Source organism: Dermochelys coriacea, chromosome 15 (assembly GCF_009764565.3).
Source record: "Dermochelys coriacea isolate rDerCor1 chromosome 15, rDerCor1.pri.v4, whole genome shotgun sequence".
In the NCBI taxonomy this organism is placed as follows: domain Eukaryota; kingdom Metazoa; phylum Chordata; order Testudines; family Dermochelyidae; genus Dermochelys; species Dermochelys coriacea.
In genome coordinates, this window is record NC_050082.1 from 12,723,763 (window position 1) to 12,746,293 (window position 22,531).

At 39.6% G+C, this 22,531-nt stretch overlaps 1 protein-coding gene across 16 annotated transcripts in view; it reads right to left on the reverse strand.

Annotated features, from left to right (window-relative positions):
• The window catches only part of CABIN1 (calcineurin binding protein 1), a 230,800-nt gene that overhangs the window by 128,759 nt on the left and 79,510 nt on the right, over positions 1-22,531 (reverse strand). For all 16 annotated transcript variants that reach the window (XR_006275953.1, XM_043498477.1, XM_038373075.2 and 13 more), the window contains 2 exons: positions 21,747-22,078; positions 9,079-9,192 (listed from right to left, as the gene is read on the reverse strand). Coding sequence is in view for 15 of the 16 variants with exons in the window: in XM_043498477.1 (XP_043354412.1) it covers positions 9,079-9,192; positions 21,747-22,078 (446 nt within the window). In the remaining variant the exon portion in view is untranslated. The remainder of the gene's footprint in view (positions 1-9,078; positions 9,193-21,746; positions 22,079-22,531) is intronic.

Below are 22,531 nucleotides of genomic sequence, written 5' to 3' on the forward strand. Positions count from 1 at the left end.
TGGCTCTGCTTTGCCAGAGTATGGAAGGAAGAATGGGAAACCTTGGGGACACAAAGCCCAGTAACATTTTTGTGTCACTTTTGGAGGCAGAAAGAGTGCTGAAGTCCTTGGCAGCTTCCATCCCCACATGACTTGGTATACCTGTCTCCCTATGCATAGTACATTGTACGTGTGTATACAGTGCTTTATTCCTGTCTTTTCCTCCCAAGTAAAAATTGCCAAAGATGGCTATCAGGGTTCTTAAATTTTGAATATAAAACCCCTCTCAACAATATTTCAAACTAGACATTTGTAGGCCAATATGTAAAGATATTTTGGGCTGATGAATTTTATTGTGAAATTCAGACTTGTGAAAAACAGCATGAAATCATTTTTGTAAAATGTTACAAGCATTTACCTTGAACATTTGCAAGCCTTTTCAGTCCCTAAACTTACTTATGTTGTGAGGGATATACAATGAAACTGCAAATCCTGGACATCAGACTGCGTGGTATGGGCAGCTGCTGATACACAGAGCCCAATCCCTCATAGTGCTCCTTTCCATTCAGTCATAAGAAATGTAGTTACCAGCCACCCACATATTGGTGAACACTATCTTCTGTGCACTGAGCTGATTTTTTTTTTTATTATTAATAGTGGCATAGAATCTGAATTGAAAAAGCTGCCTGCTATATAAAGAAAATGCTCCTCCTCTCCTCCCTGTGGATTAATCTCTGATTTAGTTACTATAGAAACCTTTCTGTAGACACTATAAGTAAAAAATATATATAATATAATATATATATTAAAGGCAAATATACAAAATTAACTAAACAAAGTAGAAGTGGTACCGTCAGTGCTGAGCACACCAGCGGGAATGAAGTCAACCCCAAAGTCAGGAACAGTATCGACATGTCCAATGGCAGTGAGAACTGCGATAGCAATATTTGCATTGCCAACTGTGGTGGTGCAGAGGTGTCCCATACCAATCCCAATACCAGCCCCAATTCCATGACTTGCAGGAGGGGAACATTACGATCTGGTGCTGACAGACTCGGTGGTTCAGCAACCCAATCAACCAACTAGTCTACAAATGATGTGGTCCTGGCAAAGTCCAGGACCAAAGGAGAGGTCGGGACTGAAAGGCAGTGGTCTGTAGCCACCTGATATGCCACTAATGAAGGATCAGTCCTTCATGGGTACCAGACTCAATGCACGCCCAGAAGCCAGAACTGGAGTCAACGGTACAGGGTTTCTAACCTCCCCAATTAGTACCGGGGCAGTGTTACAGGTACCTGTATGTGGGCATTGAACGGGTGCCGATCCATGCTCCTTCTGGGGGAGGTGGGAGTGTCCCCACAGGACCTGGGACCTTCCCGATTAGTCTTATGCAATCTCTTCCTTGGCGTACTCAATGGGGAATGACGCTACTTCATGGGAGAGACTTGTGCTCCAGAACGTGAAGCCAGAGCACTCTCGGAACTCAAGGGTGACCTCCGACCAGATGAGGGCCTCAGTACCAAAGCAAGGCCACATGGGCTGCTCAAATAGGTGCTGCTTTAAAGGAAGGTCTCCAGCCACTTGAGTCTGCTTTTTTAAATGACCTGCAGATTGCACAGCACTCTCTAACATGGGCCTCACCAAGACACAGTAAGCTCAACGTGGGGAACCGCTGTTGGGGATTGCTCCCCCACATGAAGGACAATGTTTAAACCCTGGTGCAGGCATCACTGGAAAAACTTAGCTAACAGTACACGAAGGCACTACAAACTATGTACAACAACTATAAAACAGGAAACACTAGTTGAGAGAGATGTGGGATTAAACCACACAGACCTCTGACTCCAGCCATAAATGGTAAGAAGGAACTGATGGAGGGTTGGGGCAGCGGTGCCCAATATAGTCAGGGGAGGGGCTACAGCATGAGAGCTGCCCCTCTACAGGTACGGCTAGGCAAATTTTTCCAGCTCCAGTGCATGGGGTGTGCTCACACTTAAGTGGAACTGTATCAACAAAGAAGCAAATTTCCTTCAAATTTAGAATACTGAATTTTAAGTACCTTGAAGCTCAGTTTAATGTCAGTGAGATGACATCAAGGCTAAGCAAACAAGCCTTACTTGCTGTTCCTCAAGGCAGCAGAGCATAATACAAAGAGATCTCACTCACAGCTGCTCAAAGGCTAATGAATTAGGTAACAGAACAGGACATCCTGAGATTCAGACCTGTAGTCCTGCAGTAAAATTTAATAGGAGACAGCACTACCCTGTTTATACCCTGTTTCATATACTGCTCTCACTCATTTCATAAATTATTCCTGGTGAAATATGCATGATTTATAAAATGTCTGGAAGAGCAGGTTGGGAAGGTCCCTACTAAAATCTCTGAGCTGCTAGCTCTCATTCTCACACGATGGTTGTTTGTATATGTAAAATTAGATCAGCTACAATTTCAGCAGCTTTGACTCTTCCATATGAGAACAGATTAAAAACAGTAGGACTATTCACGTTGGAAAGAAATGGTATCTAAAACAGTGAATCATATGGAGAAAGCCACTCAGGCATTCATTTTAACCTTTCCTATGATGAGAACAAAAGAGCACTCCATGTCAAGGGCATACACTTTAAGTGGATACAAGTAAATACGTTAAGCAACATTATTAACCTGGGGAAATCACTGCTGCAGGATATTACTGAGTTCAGTAAGATTAAAAATATTTGACATATGAATAAGATTAGTGTGAGAGAAGCTTTGGACAATTGCCTATTTTTATGGGGTTCTGCAAAATTCTATTTTGTTACCATCTTGTCCTATTCAACATATATGTGCTGCTATTAAGGAGGATAGTGGGCTGTAAAGATATCAGTACATGGTAGATGGCATGCAGCTCTGTATCTCCCTTTTGCCAGACCCAGAGAATGCAGCACATTTGCTTTCCTAGTGCTTGGCCAAGATAGAGAGTTGGCTGAGGGCGGAAGCTTAACCCAGACAAGATGGATGTCATGCTAGTGAGAAGAAGGTTTGATTTTCAGGGTATGGTGGGAGGGGTGATTCTTATTTCAATTATGGAGGGAGTTTTTCAAATGATTTACCATTTGGAGGTTCTTTGAACATTATTCACTCTTGGAATCTCAGGTGGCACTGGTGTCTTTTTTCATCTATATCAAAGTAACTATAACCATTTCTCTTGGATCTGGATCTTGCCACTGTGGTCCATGATTGCGTGTCTTCTATGCTGGATTACTACAATTTGCTCTATATGGTAATCCCCCTGAAGAGGACTAGAAAGATACAGATGGTGCAGAACGCCACTGTCAGTCTGTTATGCGGAGTTAGCACCAAGATTAATATTATGCCTATATTAATAATAGTATTAACTTTTTATTTGCATGGAGGTTTTAAGGTGTTAGCTCTGATCTATAAACCCCTAAATGACTCACATTATAGCTCTCCAAGACACACCCCACCCTAGCGTGCCATCATGGCAATTGAGAGACACTGGGGCACTTGAGTTAAGAGTCCCTAGATTTAAATATCTCATGGTTGAAGACAGCATCCTAAATGAGGGCTCTTAACTGGCATAGGCACACCAACATTAGAAGCAAAGCCTTAGTGGAGTCTGTTGTCCTTTGCACCAGGATCATCATTTTTCTAATGCTACTTTTTGAGGGTTGTGTTGAGTTGGAGCATAGCTTCCTTTTGGAGACTATATTCTTTTTTTTTTGGTCTTATTATAACGTTTAAGTTGTTAATAATGTATGAACATCCTAAACTGTGGGAATTTATTCAATTTTGTAATTTTAAAAATTTACTGAATATGCAAATGTATAACATCTAGGATAAAATTAACAAGGCTATCATTTCTCATTCTTCAGGGCATAAACAGATCCTCATCAGGGAGTGAGGAAGAAATTTCCCTAACATGGCACAGCACCATACAATTAGAGACATTATGGGGGTTTATACCTTCCTTTGAAGTATCTCACACTGGCATTCAAAAACTAGATATTAATTAGATGGACCATTCACCTCTTTTTATACAGTAAATCCCTGTTTTTGAGTAGAAATCAATTCTCACACAAATTGCAGTTTCCTCCTGACTGGCGCTTCCAGTCTGTTTAGTGCAGCCATTGGGATTTGATCTGCAAGGTGCTGAATGCTCTGCTCCTGATCCACCAGTGAACATGGTTAACTTTAAGCATAAGAACAGTCCAACTGACTTCTTTAGGAACACTCATGTGATTAAAGCTAAGCATGAAGCAAGAAGAATGAAATATTTAATGCCTCTTTTGCTTCAGTCTTCACTAAAGAGGTTAATTATGACCAGATACTTAGCACAAGTAACATTAACAAAAGGAGGAAGGAACACACGCCAGAACAGGGAAAGAACAAATTAAAAAATATTTAATAAAATTTGATGCATTTAAGTCAGGAAGGGCTGATGAATTTAATCTTAGGGTACTTAAGGAACTAGCTGAAGCAAATGTAGAACCGTGAGCGATTATCTCTGAGAGCAAAAGGAGCACGAGTGAGGTCCCTGAAGTCTGGAGAAGGGCAAACATAGTACATATCTTTAAAAAGGGGAACAAAGAGGACCTGGGGAATTACAGACAAGTTAGCCTAACTTTGATAACTGGAAAGATACTGAAACAAATTATTAAGCAATCAGTTTCCAAGGACCTAGAGGATAGTAAGGTAATAAGTAATAGCCACTATGGATTTGTCAAGAACAAATCATGCCAGACCAACCTAATTTCCTTTGACAGGGTTAGTGGCCTAGTGGATGGGGGAAAGCTATAAATATGATATATCTTGATTTTAGTAAGGCTTTTGACATAGTCCCAATGACATTTTGATAAGCAAAGTAGGGAAATGTGGTCTAATTTAAATTACTGTAAGATGGGTGCATAACTATTCTTTTAAGTACAGGTTTTCAACCAGTTATCTATGTTTCGCTGCCAGACTGGGAGTATGTATCTAGTGGGGTCCCATAGGAGTCCATCTTGGGTTTGGTACTATTCAATATTTTAATTAATGACTTAGATAACAGAGTGTTGTATGTAAAACACGGGAGGTAATTGTCCTGCTCTACTCGGCACTGGTAAAGCCTCAGCGGGAGTACTGTGTCCAGTTCTGAGCACCATACTTTAAGGAAGATGCCAACAAACTGGAGAGAATCCAGATCAGAACTACAAAAAACAATAAAAGTCTTAGAAAACCTGACCTACAAGGATAGGTTAAAACACTGGGCATGTTTAATCTTGAGAAAGGAAGCCTGAGGGGGGACCTGATAAAAGTCTTTAAATGTGTTTAAGGCTGTTATAAAGAGGACTCAGAGTAGCAGCCGTGTTAGTCTGTATTCACAAAAAGAAAAGGAGTACTTGTGGCACCTTAGAGACTAACAAATTTATTAGAGCATAAGCTTTCGTGAGCTACAGCTCACTTCATCGGATGCATTTGGTGGAAAAAACAGAGGAGAGATTTATATACACACACACACACACACACACACACACACACACACACACACACAGAGAACATGAAAAGATGGGTTTATCATACACACTGTAAGGAGAGTGATCACTTAAGATAAGCCATAACCAGCAGCGGGGGGGGGGGGGGGGGAGGAGGAAAACCTTTCATGGTGACAAGCAAGGTAGGCTAATTCCAGCAGTTAACAAGAATATCAGAGGAACAGTGGGGGGTGGGGTAGGGGGAGAAATACCATGGGGAAATAGTTTTACTTTGTGTAATGACTCATCCATTCCCAGTCTCTATTCAAGCCTAAGTTAATTGTATCCAGTTTGCAAATTAATTCCAATTCAGCAGTCTCTCTTTGGAGTCTGTTTTTGAAGCTTTTTTGTTGAAGGATAGCCACTCTTAGGTCTGTGATCGAGTGACCAGAGAGATTGAAGTGTTATTCAACTGGTTTTTGAATGTTATAATTCTTGACGTCTGATTTGTGTCCATTCATTCTTTTACGTAGAGACTGTCCAGTTTGGCCAATGTACATGGCAGAGGGGCATTGCTGGCACATGATGGCATATATCACATTGGTAGATGCGCAGGTGAAGGAGCCTCTGATAGTGTGGCTGATGTGATTAGGCCCTATGATGGTATCCCCTGAATAGATATGTGGACAGAGTTGGCAACGGGCTTTGTTGCAAGGATAGGTTCCTGGGTTAGTGGTTCTGTTGTGTGGTGTGTGGTTGCTGGTGAGTATTTGCTTCAGATTGGGGGGCCGTCTGTAAGCAAGGACTGGCCTGTCTCCCAAGATCTGTGAGAGTGATGGGTCGTCCTTCAGGATGGGTTGTAGATCCTTGATGATGCATTGGAGAGGTTTTAGTTGGGGGCTGAAGGTGATGGCTAGTGGCGTTCTGTTATTTTCTTTGTCGGGCCTGTCCTGTAGTAGGTGACTTCTGGGTACTCTTCTGGCTCTGTCAATCTGTTTCTTCACTTCAGCAGGTGGGTATTGTAGTTGTAGGAATGCATGATAGAGATCTTGTAGGTGTTTGTCTCTGTCTGAGGGGTTGGAGCAAATGCGGTTATATCGTAGCGCTTGGCTGTAGACAATGGATCGAATGGTATTATCTGGATGAAAGCAAGAGGCATGTAGGTAGGAATAGCGGTCAGTAGGTTTCCGATATAGGGTGGTGTTTATGTGACCATCGCTTATTAGCACCGTAGTGTCCAGGAAGTGGATCTCTTGTGTGGACTGGTCCAGGCTGAGGTTGATGGTGGGATGGAAATTGTTGAAATCATGGTGGAATTTCTCAAGGGCTTCTTTTCCATGGGTCCAGATGATGAAGATGTCATCAATGTAGCGCAAGTAGAGTAGGGGCATTAGGGGACGAGAGCTGAGGAAGCGTTGTTCTAAGTCAGCCATAAAAATGTTGGCATACTGTGGGGCCATGCGGGTACCCATCGCAGTGCCGCTGATTTGCAACGAAGCCCGTTGCCAACTCTGTCCACATATCTATTCAGGGGATACCATCATAGGGCCTAATCACATCAGCCACACTATCAGAGGCTCCTTCACCTGCGCATCTACCAATGTGATATATGCCATCATGTGCCAGCTATGCCCCTCTGCCACATACACTGGCCAAACTGGACAGTCTCTACGTAAAAGAATGAATGGACACAAATCAGACGTCAAGAATTATAACATTCAAAAACCAGTTGGAGAACACTTCAATCTCTCTGGTCACTCGATCACAGACCTAAGAGTGGCTATACTTCAACAAAAAAGCTTCAAAAACAGACTCCAACGAGAGACTGCTGAATTGGAATTAATTTGCAAACTGGATACAATTAACTTAGGCTTGAATAGAGACTGGGAATGGATGAGTCATTACACAAAGTAAAACTATTTCCCCATGGTATTTCTCCCCCCACCCCACCCCCCACTGTTCCTCTGATATTCTTGTTAACTGCTGGAATTAGCCTACCTTGCTTGTCACCATGAAAGGTTTTCCTCCTTTCCCCCCCCTGCTGCTGGTGATGGCTTATCTTAAGTGATCACTCTCCTTACAGTGTATATGATAAACCCATTGTTTCATGTTCTCTGTGTGTGTGTGTGTATATAAATCTCTCCTCTGTTTTTTCCACCAAATGCATCCGATGAAGTGAGCTGTAGCTCACGAAAGCTTATGCTCTAATAAATTTGTTAGTCTCTAAGGTGCCACAAGTACTCTTTTTTTTTTTTTTTTTTTTTTAAAATAAAGAGGACTGTTTTCCATGTCCACTGGAGGTAGAACATGAAATGATCAGCTTCATCTGAAGAAAGGGAGATTTAGATCAGGTATTAGGAAAAACTTTCTAATTAGAAGGCTAGTTAACCACTGGAATAGGCTTCCAAGGGAAGTTGTGGAATCCCAGTCTTTGGAGGTTTTTAAGAACAGGTTAGACAAACACCTGTCAGGGATAGTCTAGGTATACTTGGTCATGCCTCAGTGCAGGCAGATGTACTAAATGTCCTCTTGAGGTCCCTTCCAGCCCTACATTTCTATGATTCTATTTGCTACATCAGAGCCAGAGTGTTCAATAGTTTGCAGGAGTAAGCATTTACAGAGCAAGATTTTTGTAGGAAAAGCAGGCAGGCAGGCACTCAGGAGACTAGTATGGCACACAGGCACATGCTCACCAACTACATCACAACTACTAAGTCTACACCCTCCCAGACATGGCAGTCTTTATAACAAAAACCTCTCTTCAGGAGCAGAGAGGGAGATAGACTTTAAGATTGGTCCATGAAACAGTTTTGAAACACCTGAAATTTCTTTTAATGTTCTTCCAGTAGATTACAGAAGAGCATATTCTATACATCAAAAGAAATTTGTGCAGGAGGACTACTGAGAACAGAATGCACAAAACACCAAATGGTCTTCAGAAGAGGGCTTTTTGTTTGTTTTAAACAGATGCAAACCAGAAATCAATTCTTATGAGAAAACTGTTTTGTACAGGAAATAACAGTATTAAACAGTGATAGCAAACATTGAGCATTGTAATGGCCTGAAAGACTCCTTGGCTACATATGTATAGACAGCTAGTTTGTCATACAGTGAGACTCCGCTAGAGACTGGGCTTCATGAGATTACCTAGAACTCCTGTTCTTGCTGATAAAGTAGCTCACATTTAGATACAGTACTTCAGTACTCTCCCCCAACCTCAAAAATTCTTTGAACAAATGGTACTATTTTTGGTTGTTCCAAAAAGTGCAAAAGGACTTACCCGAGAGAGAGAGAGCGCACATGCAGAGATGAACAGAATTAGAATTTTAAACAGTTTTCATCCCAGCAGCATTTAGTGACCATCACATGATGGTAAACCACTGATTCTCTCGCCCCCATTCATGTTAATACTGTAAGATGATAGCTTCTCAAGCTTATAAGGAATAAGCACCTTGCATGCATCCTCTTAGATGGGACAATACTGGTAAATTTTGCTGTAGTACAAATCCAACTTCTTTGCCCTCTGTGTCGCCCCTTCAACCCTCTCTTGTTGAATTCCCCCAACATTCTCTCTCAACAAACCTTCCATATGACAAGCAGGTGTTAAAATGTCCAAGTAGTGGTATGTTTATCAACAGTATTAACTTACATTGAAGAAATTAGTCTTGTTCCTCTCACAGAAGAGACCCTGTGCTGGCATGTGCTTCAGTTGCTGCCATGGGATACTGCTGCCTAGCAACACATCTCGGGCCCACTGGAGGTTCTACAGAAGCAAGCAAGAAAGAAAATGAGTAGGAGACAGAGGAACAGTTTGTTAATGCAGATAAAAGTACAAAACATCCTCTTGCTTTTATTTATACATTACAAGCTCTAATTTTTCCAGAGAAATCTGTCTAATGGCAGCTAATGGCAGTTCAGCTAATATTTGTGCATTTTGGGCAATAATGTAATTCAGAGGGGAGATTATCCCATCTCCCCCAAAAAACCCTTACACAGAAAACACGGTGGTTTAACAGCACAAGCCCTAAGACTGACTGGCATTGGCACGTGGCAGAGGATTACTCAATCCCCCTAAAGCTTCAAATTCAGTCTCAAACCCTCATATTTTGCACTGACTTAGACTCATTTTTGTGCTTCCTCAATGCCACTGAAATCTGTTTCCAATTCCTATCACTTAGAGCAGCCTGAGTTGCACACACATTTTCTACCTGTTTTTTAAAAAAATGACTATGTATTTTTTTTATGGAATAATTGTCATAATTTCATTAACAATATAAAAGGATTAGATAGCAACCAAACTCAGAACAAAAAGTCACTGATTTCTAATACGAATTTCTTGTCCACAAATACTAAATAGCTAACCAGATCCCTTGAATATTTAGCAGTTTACCTGTCAGCCCTTTTTTTGGTTGCCTAGGATGTGTGTCTGTGTGCCTAATCACCATACTTCAATGACTACACTTGCAAACCCTGTCAGCCCTAAAAATGAGAGACCAAGTGAGAGAATGAAATGTTCATCTTTCAGATGGCAAGAAAGCTCACCATTGCTCTGTCAACTAAAGCCTGGTCTATGGATAGATTTTTTTTTTTAAACTGTTACTATTTTGATTAGTTGTTTGTTTTTTTTTAACTGAAATAATTATACCAGTACAACCACTAGTGTGGGCACATTCATATCAGTATAAAGGTGCCTTAAATGAATGTCGTTTATTCCCCCTTTTTCCTTATCGGAATAAGCTATACTGCTATACGCAACTTTATACCGGTATAACTGTGCCCACACTAGGTATGTTATAACACCTTAGCTATATCAGTATAGTTAAAGGAATACACCTTTTGTGTGTAGATAAGCCATAAATTGGCTTTATAAATTAAGAAATTAGGGCCTGGTCTGGCAAGCACCAGTCACATCTGATTTACACAGAAACATTTAACATGTGAGAATAAGAAATATTCCTGAGAGTAAGATCTTGCAGGGTCAGTCTCCTAAGGAAGAAAAAAATATGATTCAAGAGAACTCAATGCCAGACATGAATATATGAATATGAAAGCTTTTATCAAGGCTTTATTTTGGTCAGAGAACAGCAGCTGTTGGCCCTGAGCAAACCCGCCACCCAGGAGTACTAACAGAAGGGACAATTATTAATTGTAAAGTTTCACTGACAGGCTAAATCTTTGGTTTACTTCTACTTTTTCCTTCAATCATTCCATGATCTCTTTAGCAGTTGAGCACTGGGTTGTTTTTTCCCCAGAGCACTAAAGCTGTAGAGCAAACAAAAGGCAGAGAACAAGGAAGAGAATGCAGTGATATCTCTTGAGAGGCAAGTAACAATGCTATAACCTGCCTATGGTGTTCTTTCTATGGACCTGGGAGCTGCATCTATAAACCATAAATCTGATTAACCCCTGTACATCCTGAAACTGTATTCTGATTATGATACCACCTTAACCTTTCTCCTCTTGCTTTACCTTCTGTGGACATTATTGATTTTTTCTAGACTGATGTTTACCTTATTTCTCTGCTGATTTTCCTTTCCATCCTGAGAGTGTTTGTTGAAATATGCACAACTCATATATAAACCCTATCTAGTTGCAAACTTTTTCAGTCCTTCAGTAATAGTAGTCATGCAGAAACCCTCTGTGTCTTTTCAGAATTGGAGTCTCACCTCTGGACAGGTTACTTATTATTTCTAGAATCAAGTGTAACAAAGCATAATGTTGGAAATGCCAATCAGCTGCTGCTAGGGGTCAAAACACTTCCGGATAAACTAGAAAGATTGTTAGAAATTAGGGAGAAACAGATATCGGGCCTCTGTAATTACAGCATCTGACACTGGACAGAATTTGAAGAGCTTACCTTGAGTATGAGACAAACGCATGTTACTTTACAAATACCATTAGGCATTTTCTGGCTTTTATGAGGACCAATATACACGTTTATTACCACAGACACATATGAATAATAAAAGGTTCACTGATGTTACGACTGGAAAATAAAATGCTTTGACTCACCATGCTCTCTCTCCATAGCACTGTTTTCTGCAATTTATACCATAACCACGCACTGACTTTTATGATCTAAATCTGTAAAGCCTTTTAAGTTACAGACAGTAGAAAACCAAAGATATAAAAAAAGCCATGCAAAAAAGGGCCTGCTCCTGCTTTAATTGAAAAAAAGGCAAAACAGTCATTGATTTCAGCATGGTGAAGGATTAGTCCTAAAGTTGCATTGCTATCAGAAAATTTATAAAAGTGCAGCAATTTATCCTTATGGACTAGGCTGATTGTCATATTGAGGTGGATATACCATAATTACATTTAGAATATGATCAGAGAGGAGGTACCTTTTCTTTTAAAGCCTCTCTCTTGCAAATTTCATCTGAAGGTTTCTATAACATATCAGTCACACAGCAATGCTATTATCTGACCACAGTATCTGATGTTTCAGGACACAGTAATTTTTAAGGTGTTGCAATCGTGTGAATCTTGTCTTAAAATTTACTCTTGTAGAACCTAAAATAATTGATGGCAACATATCTCACAATATATGTTTTACAGAACAACTCCTGGCTTTCCAATGAGCTGTGAAAGACAACATTTATTGCCAGATTATGCCCTGCATTAAGATTGCTTTGCACTGCTATAGTGGTGCAAAACAATACTAAAGTCAACATAACTGGTCACTTGAGAATTCCCACAATTTAGGGGATCCTGGGCTGACACTGAGCCACTGTACTGGCTCTTAGGTCACCTTCTATGTCTCTCCCACATTTCCTGTTAAAGGAATCATGGCTAGAAAAAAGGAGCTGGGGATAAGGTTGCTTTATGCCTGGGCAATCCCCAGGTGACAACAGCCTCTGGGGCTACTGGCCATAGACTCAAGTGGCTCTGATCTATGCCAGGGACTTCCCAGCACCCAGATGCCCCCAAAATCAGGGGCTGAGGGCCTCACAGAGGGCCCCCTTGCATTATTCTTTTCCTTAGCTGCACAAGATTGAGATCTATCCCACAATATGGAAATTCCAAAAAGAACAGTTCATTTACTGCTTTTGGTAGTGAAACAGAGGAGAAGCAACGTGAACAATAACTACACCCAAGGTTTAGTTTGTGTGGTGTCTGTGACCATTCTGTTCTGAATGAAGTCAGCATACAGCTCAAGTGACAATTATTACAATCAGTACTTCACATCTCTCAAGAAGCAGGCACATGAATACTTTTTACACTGTTTACACACATCAAATGCAAAAAGCTGTGAATAGAGCAGGAAAACAACAAACCTAGTGTTTCCTGTCCATTTCAACTCTGGGATCTCCCTTTCAGATATAATCGGCCTGTTTTTCTGTCTCTGGTATTTAACAGCACCAGCCACCATTGTAAAATAGGTGCTTAAACTCCACTTCTACTTACTCTAAATGCTGGCAATGCCCATCATAGATTTTATTTTCCCTAATAGACCAGTCTACATCCTCCAAGCCCAAACTGTCACTTTGTAATGTCAGCTCTCTATTGATTTATGCATTGAAACTATACTGGGTTACTGTCACATCAAAAGACTGGCTTCCTCTAAAGAACAAGACATCAGCATTTGGCTACCTAGCAGAGAATGTAAGAAGACTGCTGTATTACTTTACACTTCAAAAGTATTCTGGCAGCAAAAAGACTCTCACAAATGGCTGAGTCTGTAAAAGCAGTGAACCAGAATTGCCAGCCTATCAAACAGAGCAATGGGCAACCCATGTTTCAGTGGTTAGTGCTTCACATTGCTCCTGGAAAGAGACAGAGTTCGAGGCTAAATAAGGCCAAAAAAAGCCAAGTGTTTAACTATTGTACTATCTGCTTTGCTTGCATCCGTTTCAATCCAATCTGTGATGATCTGAGGTGTATGAAAGTGACATGCAATCTCAGGGCATCTCAACACACATGGCCGTGTGGATTTTTACTTACAGTAAAAAAACAAAAACAAAAACCCTCAATCAAATATTTTTAACAAACAAAAACAGAAAAGCTACTATCACAAGGCTGTAATCTTATATATAAAATCCCAGATCTGAATGACTCTTTAGAGGTGTCTTATAGATATATTCCTAAAACTAGGATTTACACCAGATAGTTTGACAGAGCTGTAACTGTAGTGGCATGCTCTCGTGCTGCTCAAGTAGTGTAAGATACATGTATACTGAATATATTATTCCTAGGGAAATCCACATATTTTGCCAAGTGACGACGATGATCTAGCCAAAAGCAAAAAAGGTCATCCAGACAAATAATGCCATTTTTCTGTAATCTTCACACAACTGTATGTAATGGGAGTAAAGGGTTTAGCTACAGATGTTCCACTGTCCTTATCCTTAAATCAGGATAATCAGTAATTCCCAGTAAATACACTTGAGTGGATCTCAACTCATTGGTTTCAAAAACTCTGCTCTGCTTACCTTTTTAACTGATGGAGTCATTAGGAGCAGAAGAAGGGATTCAGGACAAAGCAAAAGGGATTTATTCTTACCAGTCTGAAGCACTGGATTTAACTGTGACTCAGACCAATTATAAAGAGCTGTTTCCAATTCAACAACCACCTCCCACTCCCTCACCACTCCAAGATTCAAAGGCAGGCTAACTGACAGGTTACAGTCCCTTGCAGAACTGTTTTCCAATATTACTAAGATGGAAAAGGAGACTACCATAAAGATCATCTTGCTAGAAATCTGAGTCACCTCAGAAGTGGATACTTCATAACTCCAAGGTGTCAAAAGCCACCTTTCCACAAGGGAAGGAACTACAGGAAGTGTGGCTGTGAGTTGCATAAAATGATCTGCTACTTCCTACCCCTACCAAATATTTTGAAATGTCTGTTTCACTGCCAATGCTTGTAATTAGTTAAAATTATGATAGTCATCCAAAAATATCACTTTTACTAGTTACAAGAACTACTACTCCTAAAACCCAAGCCCCCAGCTCCTCCTTCAGCATATGGCCTAGAGAAGACCTAGAAAGCTCTCATTGAGGACACTGCAGGGTTAGCATCAATCTAGACACTCTAACAACACTTTCAAATGCTGCTCTTCATTGTAGAAAACATTTTTTCAAGTTTGATTTTGTTAAGGAAGCCTGGAGTTGACCCTCCTCCATTATAGGAGAACATGCAGCTATGTTGATTTTAAAGCAGTGGCAGTGTTTGTGCAGGTGCATTCCAATGTTTCCCAGAGCCATACACTGTTCTGATCCTCAAATGACGTACAGATTTGAAAACATTCTTACTGTAGTTATATTTTTTATTTTAATACCAGGTTTTTAGGAGTGCTAGATAGCCACTTTTCACATTTGAAATTTGCCATAAATTAATATCCAAATAATGCAACAAATTAAGACTAAGGATTATATTCTATTCCTTTTTGCATATTTTTAACTTAAGCGGCATATAAACAAACTAGGGCTGTTGATTAATCACAGTTAACTCATGCTATAAACTCAAAAAAATTAATCACGATTAAAAAAATTAATTGTGATTAATCACAGTTTTAATCACACTGTTAAACAATAGAATATCAATTAAAATTTATTAAATATTTTGGATGTTTTTCTACACTTTCATATATATATATTGTATTCTCTATTGTAAGTGAAATCAATACATTTGAAAATGTAGAAAACATCCAAAAATATTTAAATAAACAGTATTCTATTATTGTTTACCAGTGTGATTAATCGAGAGCAATTTTTTTAATCGCTTGACAGCCCTAAAACAAACTATGTTTCGCTCTTCAGGATATTATTTGATATGGAACGTTATGTGTATATATGTGGTGGCAGGCAACAGACTGCTGAGTAGTCTGAAGGTTCTTTAGAACTTCTGAATCTACTCAGAATAGAAGGCATATTTAATAGAAAAATTCTAGTTCCCCAAGTGAACAACAACATTTTACTTTGCATCAAAGCTATGTATTTTACAAGACCTCATCTACAATGCATCTTGCTATTTTAAAAACATAATCTACCTTTTTTGTGTCTATAAACATTTCCTCCTTATTGGTTATTTGTTTGTGAAGGTTTCCACTATGCATTTCATGCAGTAGGTTGATGTGTTGTGTGGGCTTGTTTGGGGTTTTTTTTGGAAAGAGAAATTGGGATGGATTTTATTGGATCCCTAGTACTGTTGACATGGGCTGAGATCGGCCAATATGCCAGGCTTGGCAAGTCCCATTATATTAGGAAAAGTGATGTTACATTGTTTGATCTAAACCCATAGGCCATACAATAGATATTTTAAAATTAGCTTCCATTGCTAACAGTGATACAAGCTCTGAACAGGTAAGAGAATAATTTGCTGTTTGCAAACAGGTGGCAGTCCAGTTTGTCATCTTTATGAATAACCTCTTTATAGCTCCATTTTATTTAGCAACTCCTCTCTTATCAAGGACTAAATCTGCAGCATAGATGTAAAAGATACAGGGGGATAGAGTAGAAGTGAAAGATCCTGGAGGGAGACATTTTAAACAAATAAGTACCACTGACCTAACATACGATGAAGCAGCAAATATACATGATTATTACTAATGGGGTACTAAAAATTTCTCTGAGCAGTACTGTTTGTGTTGGAAAGAGTTTTAAAGAACAGCACTGATCAGAGAAACTGTTAGCAACCTATTAGCTACAACGACATATAAACACACTTTTTCAACACAATTGGGGTACTAATGTAGACCAGTCCATGCAACATCTGTTCCAAGGTTATTAGATTTCAAAGTGGAATGTGAATCAACTGCAGCCTTGAACTATGCAAGTTTACATTGTCAGAATTTGTTCCTAATGTTTGATGTATGTCCTTTATAGACAGTATTTGACAGAATTCCAAGGCAACTAGCTCAAAGTGCCTTTTTGATTCCACAGTTGTGATGTCATCTTGCAGCAGGAATGTAGCAAAGAGTAGTCTGAAGCTGATTGAAAGCTAGACCCAGAGCAGCTGTAATAATTGGTGTATTACTGGATTTGTACTACAAAGTTCCTGAAAACTGTCAAAACTTCCTACTTCCACAAACTAATTTGACTGTTAAATACAAAGTCGGTGATGATGAACAACTCAGTAGAGGATCACTTTATCAAAGATACTGGCTTTAAATTACTACTCATGCATTTTATACCATGTCCGGTGGTCTCCTGATGTAACTACGGCTCATATTACATTCTCCTAATGGCAAACAGGTGTTAAAAAATTTTAAGAGTTCTGTTAAAGATAGATAATGCATGAGCATTAATAAATTAAAAAACCTAAGGACAGGAAAAAAGCATCTCCTGGGAAAGACATTATAAGAAAGTTATGCCTAAAACTTGCATTAGGAGGAACATTTTATATATACACAACTTCCTGACTGCCTATGAGTAGGAGGATATTGTACCCCTGCCTGGACTGACCCCCACAACATAAGAGAACTATTCACTTTCACTTCATTTTAGGTAGTACTTTCTATCCGTATTTGTGAACAAAGCCTTGACTTTTTCTCTGCCCATCTTGTCCTTCCTATTTCACCCTGGATTTAAGTTATAAAGATCAAATTGTGACATTGCCTTCATTTTTGTGGTAAAAGATGGAAGTCACAAAGGAAGGATTAGGACTTCACTGCAAGGCAGAGAAGCAGGTTTAGTGGGGGAATAAAACTGGCAGTCAAGTTTGTAGTGAAATAATAGCTTTTGAAAATTCACTTTTATATTCCCCCCACCACCAGTATGAAAGTCCCATCTAACAAAATTTAGCAGCTAAACACAGATTAGCTTCGATGACTACATGAGATGAAAATAATCACCAAGTAGTAGGCAACATTTTGAGGTGGAAAGGTGGAAAGTGGAGTGTCTGGCCAAATAAAATGTAGAACAGATCCTGAAAAGGACTTGGTAAGAAAGCTTGTCCCTTTACCAACATCCCGATTCAGCAAAATCAATGGTACAGAAACATGACTGAAAAGGGTGAAAAGAACCAGTGCATGAGAAACTTGCTTTTCTATGCACTGTGGAGGCTAGACAATCATCTCTTCTGGCCAGCCATGAATTTTGGCCCTCCTTGGTTCTTCATGCAAATTTTTGGCAATGGACACAAGTGCTGAACTTCACAACAAGATTTTGTGCAATTTAAAATTATGCTTAGCTCTCTGAAACCTCACCAGAAATCTATTCACGCCACACAGCAACCCACCTCTACCTAATCTATTTATCAAGGTTCTCATACCACGCTTGTCACCATGGTATAAGAACATAAGAATGGCCATATGGGTCAGACCAAGGTGCATTCAGCCCAGTTGCCTGTCTACCAACAGTAGACAATGCCAGGTGCCCCAGAGGGAGTGAACCTAACAGGTAATGATAAAGTGATCTCTCTCCCGCCATCCATCTCCACCCTCTGACAAACAGAGGGACACCAGTCCTTACCCATCCTGACTAATAGCCATTAATGGACTTAATCTCCATGAATTTATCCAGTTCTCTTTTAAACCCCGTTCTAGTCCTAGCCTTCACAATCTCCTCAGGCAAGGAGTTCCACAGGTTGACTGTGCGCTGAGTGAAGAAGAACTTCCTTTTATTTATTTTAAACCTGCTGCCCATTAATTTCATTTGGTGGCCCCTAGTTCTTATATTATGGGAACAAGTAAATAACTTTTCCTTATTCTAAGTATCTAAGTATCCTTCTCAGTCCAGTTGTTACTACATATGCTCAGATATATTTTACTTTCTAAATTTATTTATGGGTAAAACTCCCACAAAGGGCATAATAGATGGTCAGATCTCCTAGCTCTTTGACACTACCTAACCAGAGGCGGCAACTGTTTAAAAGAATACAAATCAATGGTCCAAGACAGAAAATTCTGTCCTCTGGAAATTCTGTGGTATAAGCAATCATAATAGCAGAAAGTAATAGAAGTTTTTTGGGAAGTTGAGTGGCAGTTTATTATGCACCAAATGTAAAAAATATATATAACCCTCTATATACTGCACAGAAATTAACCTATCTACTAGAAATGAGGAAGAGAGGAACTGGCAAAGACAAGATTTAACCCTATGGCTTCGAGGAAAGACAGGTATTTTACACGATATTTAGACCACTGTACCCATCCTCTTCTATGCTATCTACTGCCCAGCCAATAGCCAAATAATGAATAACTAAGTGCGTATAAATAGTTAGTTTGTGAAAGAGAAAAAGAAGGGAAAAACATTAAGAAAATGTTTTGCGAGGAGTTCCTCAGGCAAGGATATGCTACCCTCTGACCAACTGCTTTGAAGATAGACAAGTTTTCTTACTGGAAGATGATACAACCACAGTTTGTCAGCAACAGTAATGACAGATTGTGAAAATCCATTGCTGCTCTTAATGATTGGATTTTTATGAAGAAATTAATGGCTATCATATACAAACAGTGTGAAAATATTTTCAAAACCAGCTGTGTTTAAAAACTGGTCACGTTTTGCTAGAAAATGAATACTTTATAGCCAGTATGAATGCTGGACACATTCCACTTGATTCGTAATACATGTTACAGATCAATTTGGCATCTCTTGTGCTGTTAATATTTTTGTACTACAGTATGACAGAAATTGAGCTCACATGTAATAAGATTATGAACACTGTAGAAATTGCTATATATTAATCTATGAATACATATATGTAATAATGACATGAACACTGTATATGGCCAGGGCAATGAGGGAAACTTATTCTATATTGGGTTATAAGACTTTCCTGTGTGAATGCATTGATCTAACTTGTCTTGGGAATAGCTGAACATTTATTATATGCCTATAATACTTGAATTCAATGGGAACTGTACATAAAGGCAATACAGTGGCTTCCCAGATGAGAATATAAATAGGTACACACAAAAAAGACAAGGGAGCCAGCTGTTGGCTTCCAAGTGGAGCAGTATGAAGGAACTGGGTCTCCCAGATCTAGGGAATGGCAAGCCTTAGAGAAGAACTAGCTATGCAGACAGTATGCTTTATTGTTGTTGTGTTTCCTCTGAAATGCTTTTGTTCTAAATAAAGATTTCGCTTTTGGTCACTAATCCCCATTGTCACTGGGAACAAAACTGCAGGTTTGAGCCCAAGTCAGACCTGGTAAAGTGATCACAGTTGAGACACAGGGGACTGCCACCCTGCACCTGGTCTGAGATTGGGAGAAATGAGTATTTCCATCGCAAGAAAAAGGTGACAGCTTGAGGGGTAGAGGGGGCATGCTCAAGAAGCCAGGAGTTATTGGAGATGCAGTTAGGTCGATAATTATGATAAGCAGTATAATTTTCTTTTCTATTATCTTTTCCATTATCCTCACTGCTATTAGAATGCATAGTGGAAATTCAATTAATAGAAGGTACGGTGTAGGTGGGGAAGGAATACTAGGGGGGTAAGGTAGTACAGCGTGTCATTGCACTAGTCTTTCAAATCAAGAGACTTGGGTTCAAATGCTGATTTTGACCAACAGAGAAGTAAGTTTGGTAGTTTCAACTTATTACTCGGGGATACTTTACAACTTACTTTACAAGCTGGAATGATAGGCGGTTGCTGCTCGAGAAAGGCCCCAGGCTAGAATAGCAGTGGTGTTGCAGGCCAAAACTCAGGTGGACTACAGAACAGTGACAAAGTAACTTTCACAGAACCTGACTGTAAAGTGCATTTTGCCTCAGTCTAGGCTAGAATTATCCATCTATAATTTTCATGAGCACCAAATTCTTAAAAAAAGAGGCTACAACATGCAAGAGTCACTCAAAACATCCATAGTTGCAAAGATCAATGCTCAACACATTTTGTATGCTGCTTGATTACGTGGGAGACAGTCCTCTGCAGAAACATGGTTACTTGTTTTGGATGCAAAATAAACATGCTAAATCTAAAATAAAGGAAGTTTACAGTTCAAAACAGAGAAAGAGATAACTCATGACAGTTCAAGTTCTTTCACAATAATTCTACCATGAAGAACACATTTAGGTCATGCTGGAGGAGGAAAGTTCTGCTGCTCTCAGGCCAAATGTGCACTAATTCCAACACAGTGACCAAGACATTTTCTGCCCTGTTAAAACCAAGACCACAGGCTGTGTGCAACAGTCTGCTTTGGAATTGCAATAGGATCCTTGAGTGACTTTCACTCAGTGATTTCTAACAGCCAGTAACTGGTCTACTCAGGGGGAAGTAATGACAGATTACAGGAGCAGGAGACTTAGAAACGCAATACCCTAGCACAGCAATTTGGGTTTAGTATCAAGTGGGGAAAAGAAATTTCCGTCAATCCTTAATTCTTATTTTGACCTTCACTTAGTGATAGCTAGGATCCTGCATGTATATAGCCATTGTCTGACTACCCTACCCGTCTAGTGAATGCCATTAGAGAAAGCATGCATTCCTGTAAGATGGGGAGAATGCGTTCTGTTACAACATCTTGAACTTTTTCAGCTGTGTGAAGGGAGGCAGAGGTAATGTTTCTGTCTTCATATTTAGCTTATATAACCTTCCCCTTTCCAAATTGTTCCATAACAATGCTTCAGTAAGGAGAAACTGTGCTCCTCTCAGAGCTCTGTCAAAACTATTCTTGACTGATCAGAAAATATCACTGTTGAGGAAGCACAAGATTTCCCTATCCCCAAATGAGAACACAACCTCTGCAGTACTCCCAAGATAAGGCAGCACAAGAGTCAGAGACCAAACCTCGTTTTCTATCGGATAGCGATCTTACAACTGGCCCCTAAGATGCCACAAGCCAGAAACTGAGGGAGTTGGGAAGAGAACTAATTCTCACCATATTCAAGTGACCTTCTGGAACACAGCTCCTCTTGTTTTAATATATTAAGGATGTGTAATCTTCTAGTATCAATAAGTATCTATTAATAAATCTACTGCTTTTATTTTCCAAAGAGCTGCATAAACACAAAGTCCTACAATTTAAAAAGTGTGCAAGCAAAGTATACCTTTTTGCATTCAGATCTCTCAGCATGTGTATGTGCATCATCAACTGATTTGCGCATACCATACATATGTATGCAAACGTAGTTGACCAATTCTGCACATGTACTTTTTAAAATTTAGGTCCAATTTACTGATCTTCCCTATGCCCTGGATGTGGGTAAGCATTATTATCCTCATTTTACAGATGAGGAATCTGAGGTGCCACAAAGGCTAAGTGAATTGATCAAGGTCACACAGCATGTCCATGTCAACACTGAGGAGTTCCTAACCATTTGCTCAGTCCATTTATTTAGTTATAGGTAAGATATAATTCTTTTTATATTTATAAGAAATAAATAGTTTTAAACACAGCTGGCCAGTTATTGTGCCAGGGCTATGTCTTACCTTGTGTGTTTTGCTGTATGCATACAGAAAGGCCAGTCTGTAGAGGCTCTTATAGTGCTGGGGGAAACGGCTCAGACACAAACGGAAGGAGGTGATGCACTGTTCTGTCAGGAATTTGCGTTGCTCTTCAAAATCTGCTGGAAGACACTGGGGAAACTCAGATGCATCTCCACAAGATTCAGCTTTCTTCTTACAGTCCCATTGTGAAGGTGGGGGAACTGTAGCCTTGAGAAGGATGCCAGATGATGGTTGGGCATCTAAAAGAACTTTCTGGACATTATGCTCAGTTGCATGATAAGGTTCAGAGTTCTCCAAGGGTTCTTCTGACTTTCCTACAAATGAACAAAGGTTCAGCATTTGTGTTTTAGAACCGATGTGTACCGAAAAACTTAAAAACTTTTCTCCATTAAACTATATTCAGAATAATTCCAGAACTTCCCAATATACGTGTGACTGTTCTGTTCTTCATGTTCAATGAACAAGACACCTTCAAGCTCTTAGAGAAACATATATATAACCATCTATCAAGAGGAAGGCAACTTTAGAGTCACAGGCTCTAGGGGCAGAAGGGTCTATTATGATCACCTAATCTGACTTCCTGAATAACACAGGCCAGAGAATTCCACCCAGTAATTTCTCCATTGAGTCCAATAATTTGTGGTTCAACCAGCCCATCACTTTTACAAGATAAATCTTCATTTATCAGATAATGCTGACTCTACAATATCCCTTGTCACCTGTTGCAAAGTTTAATTACCTTAACTTTTAAAAATTTGCAACCTATT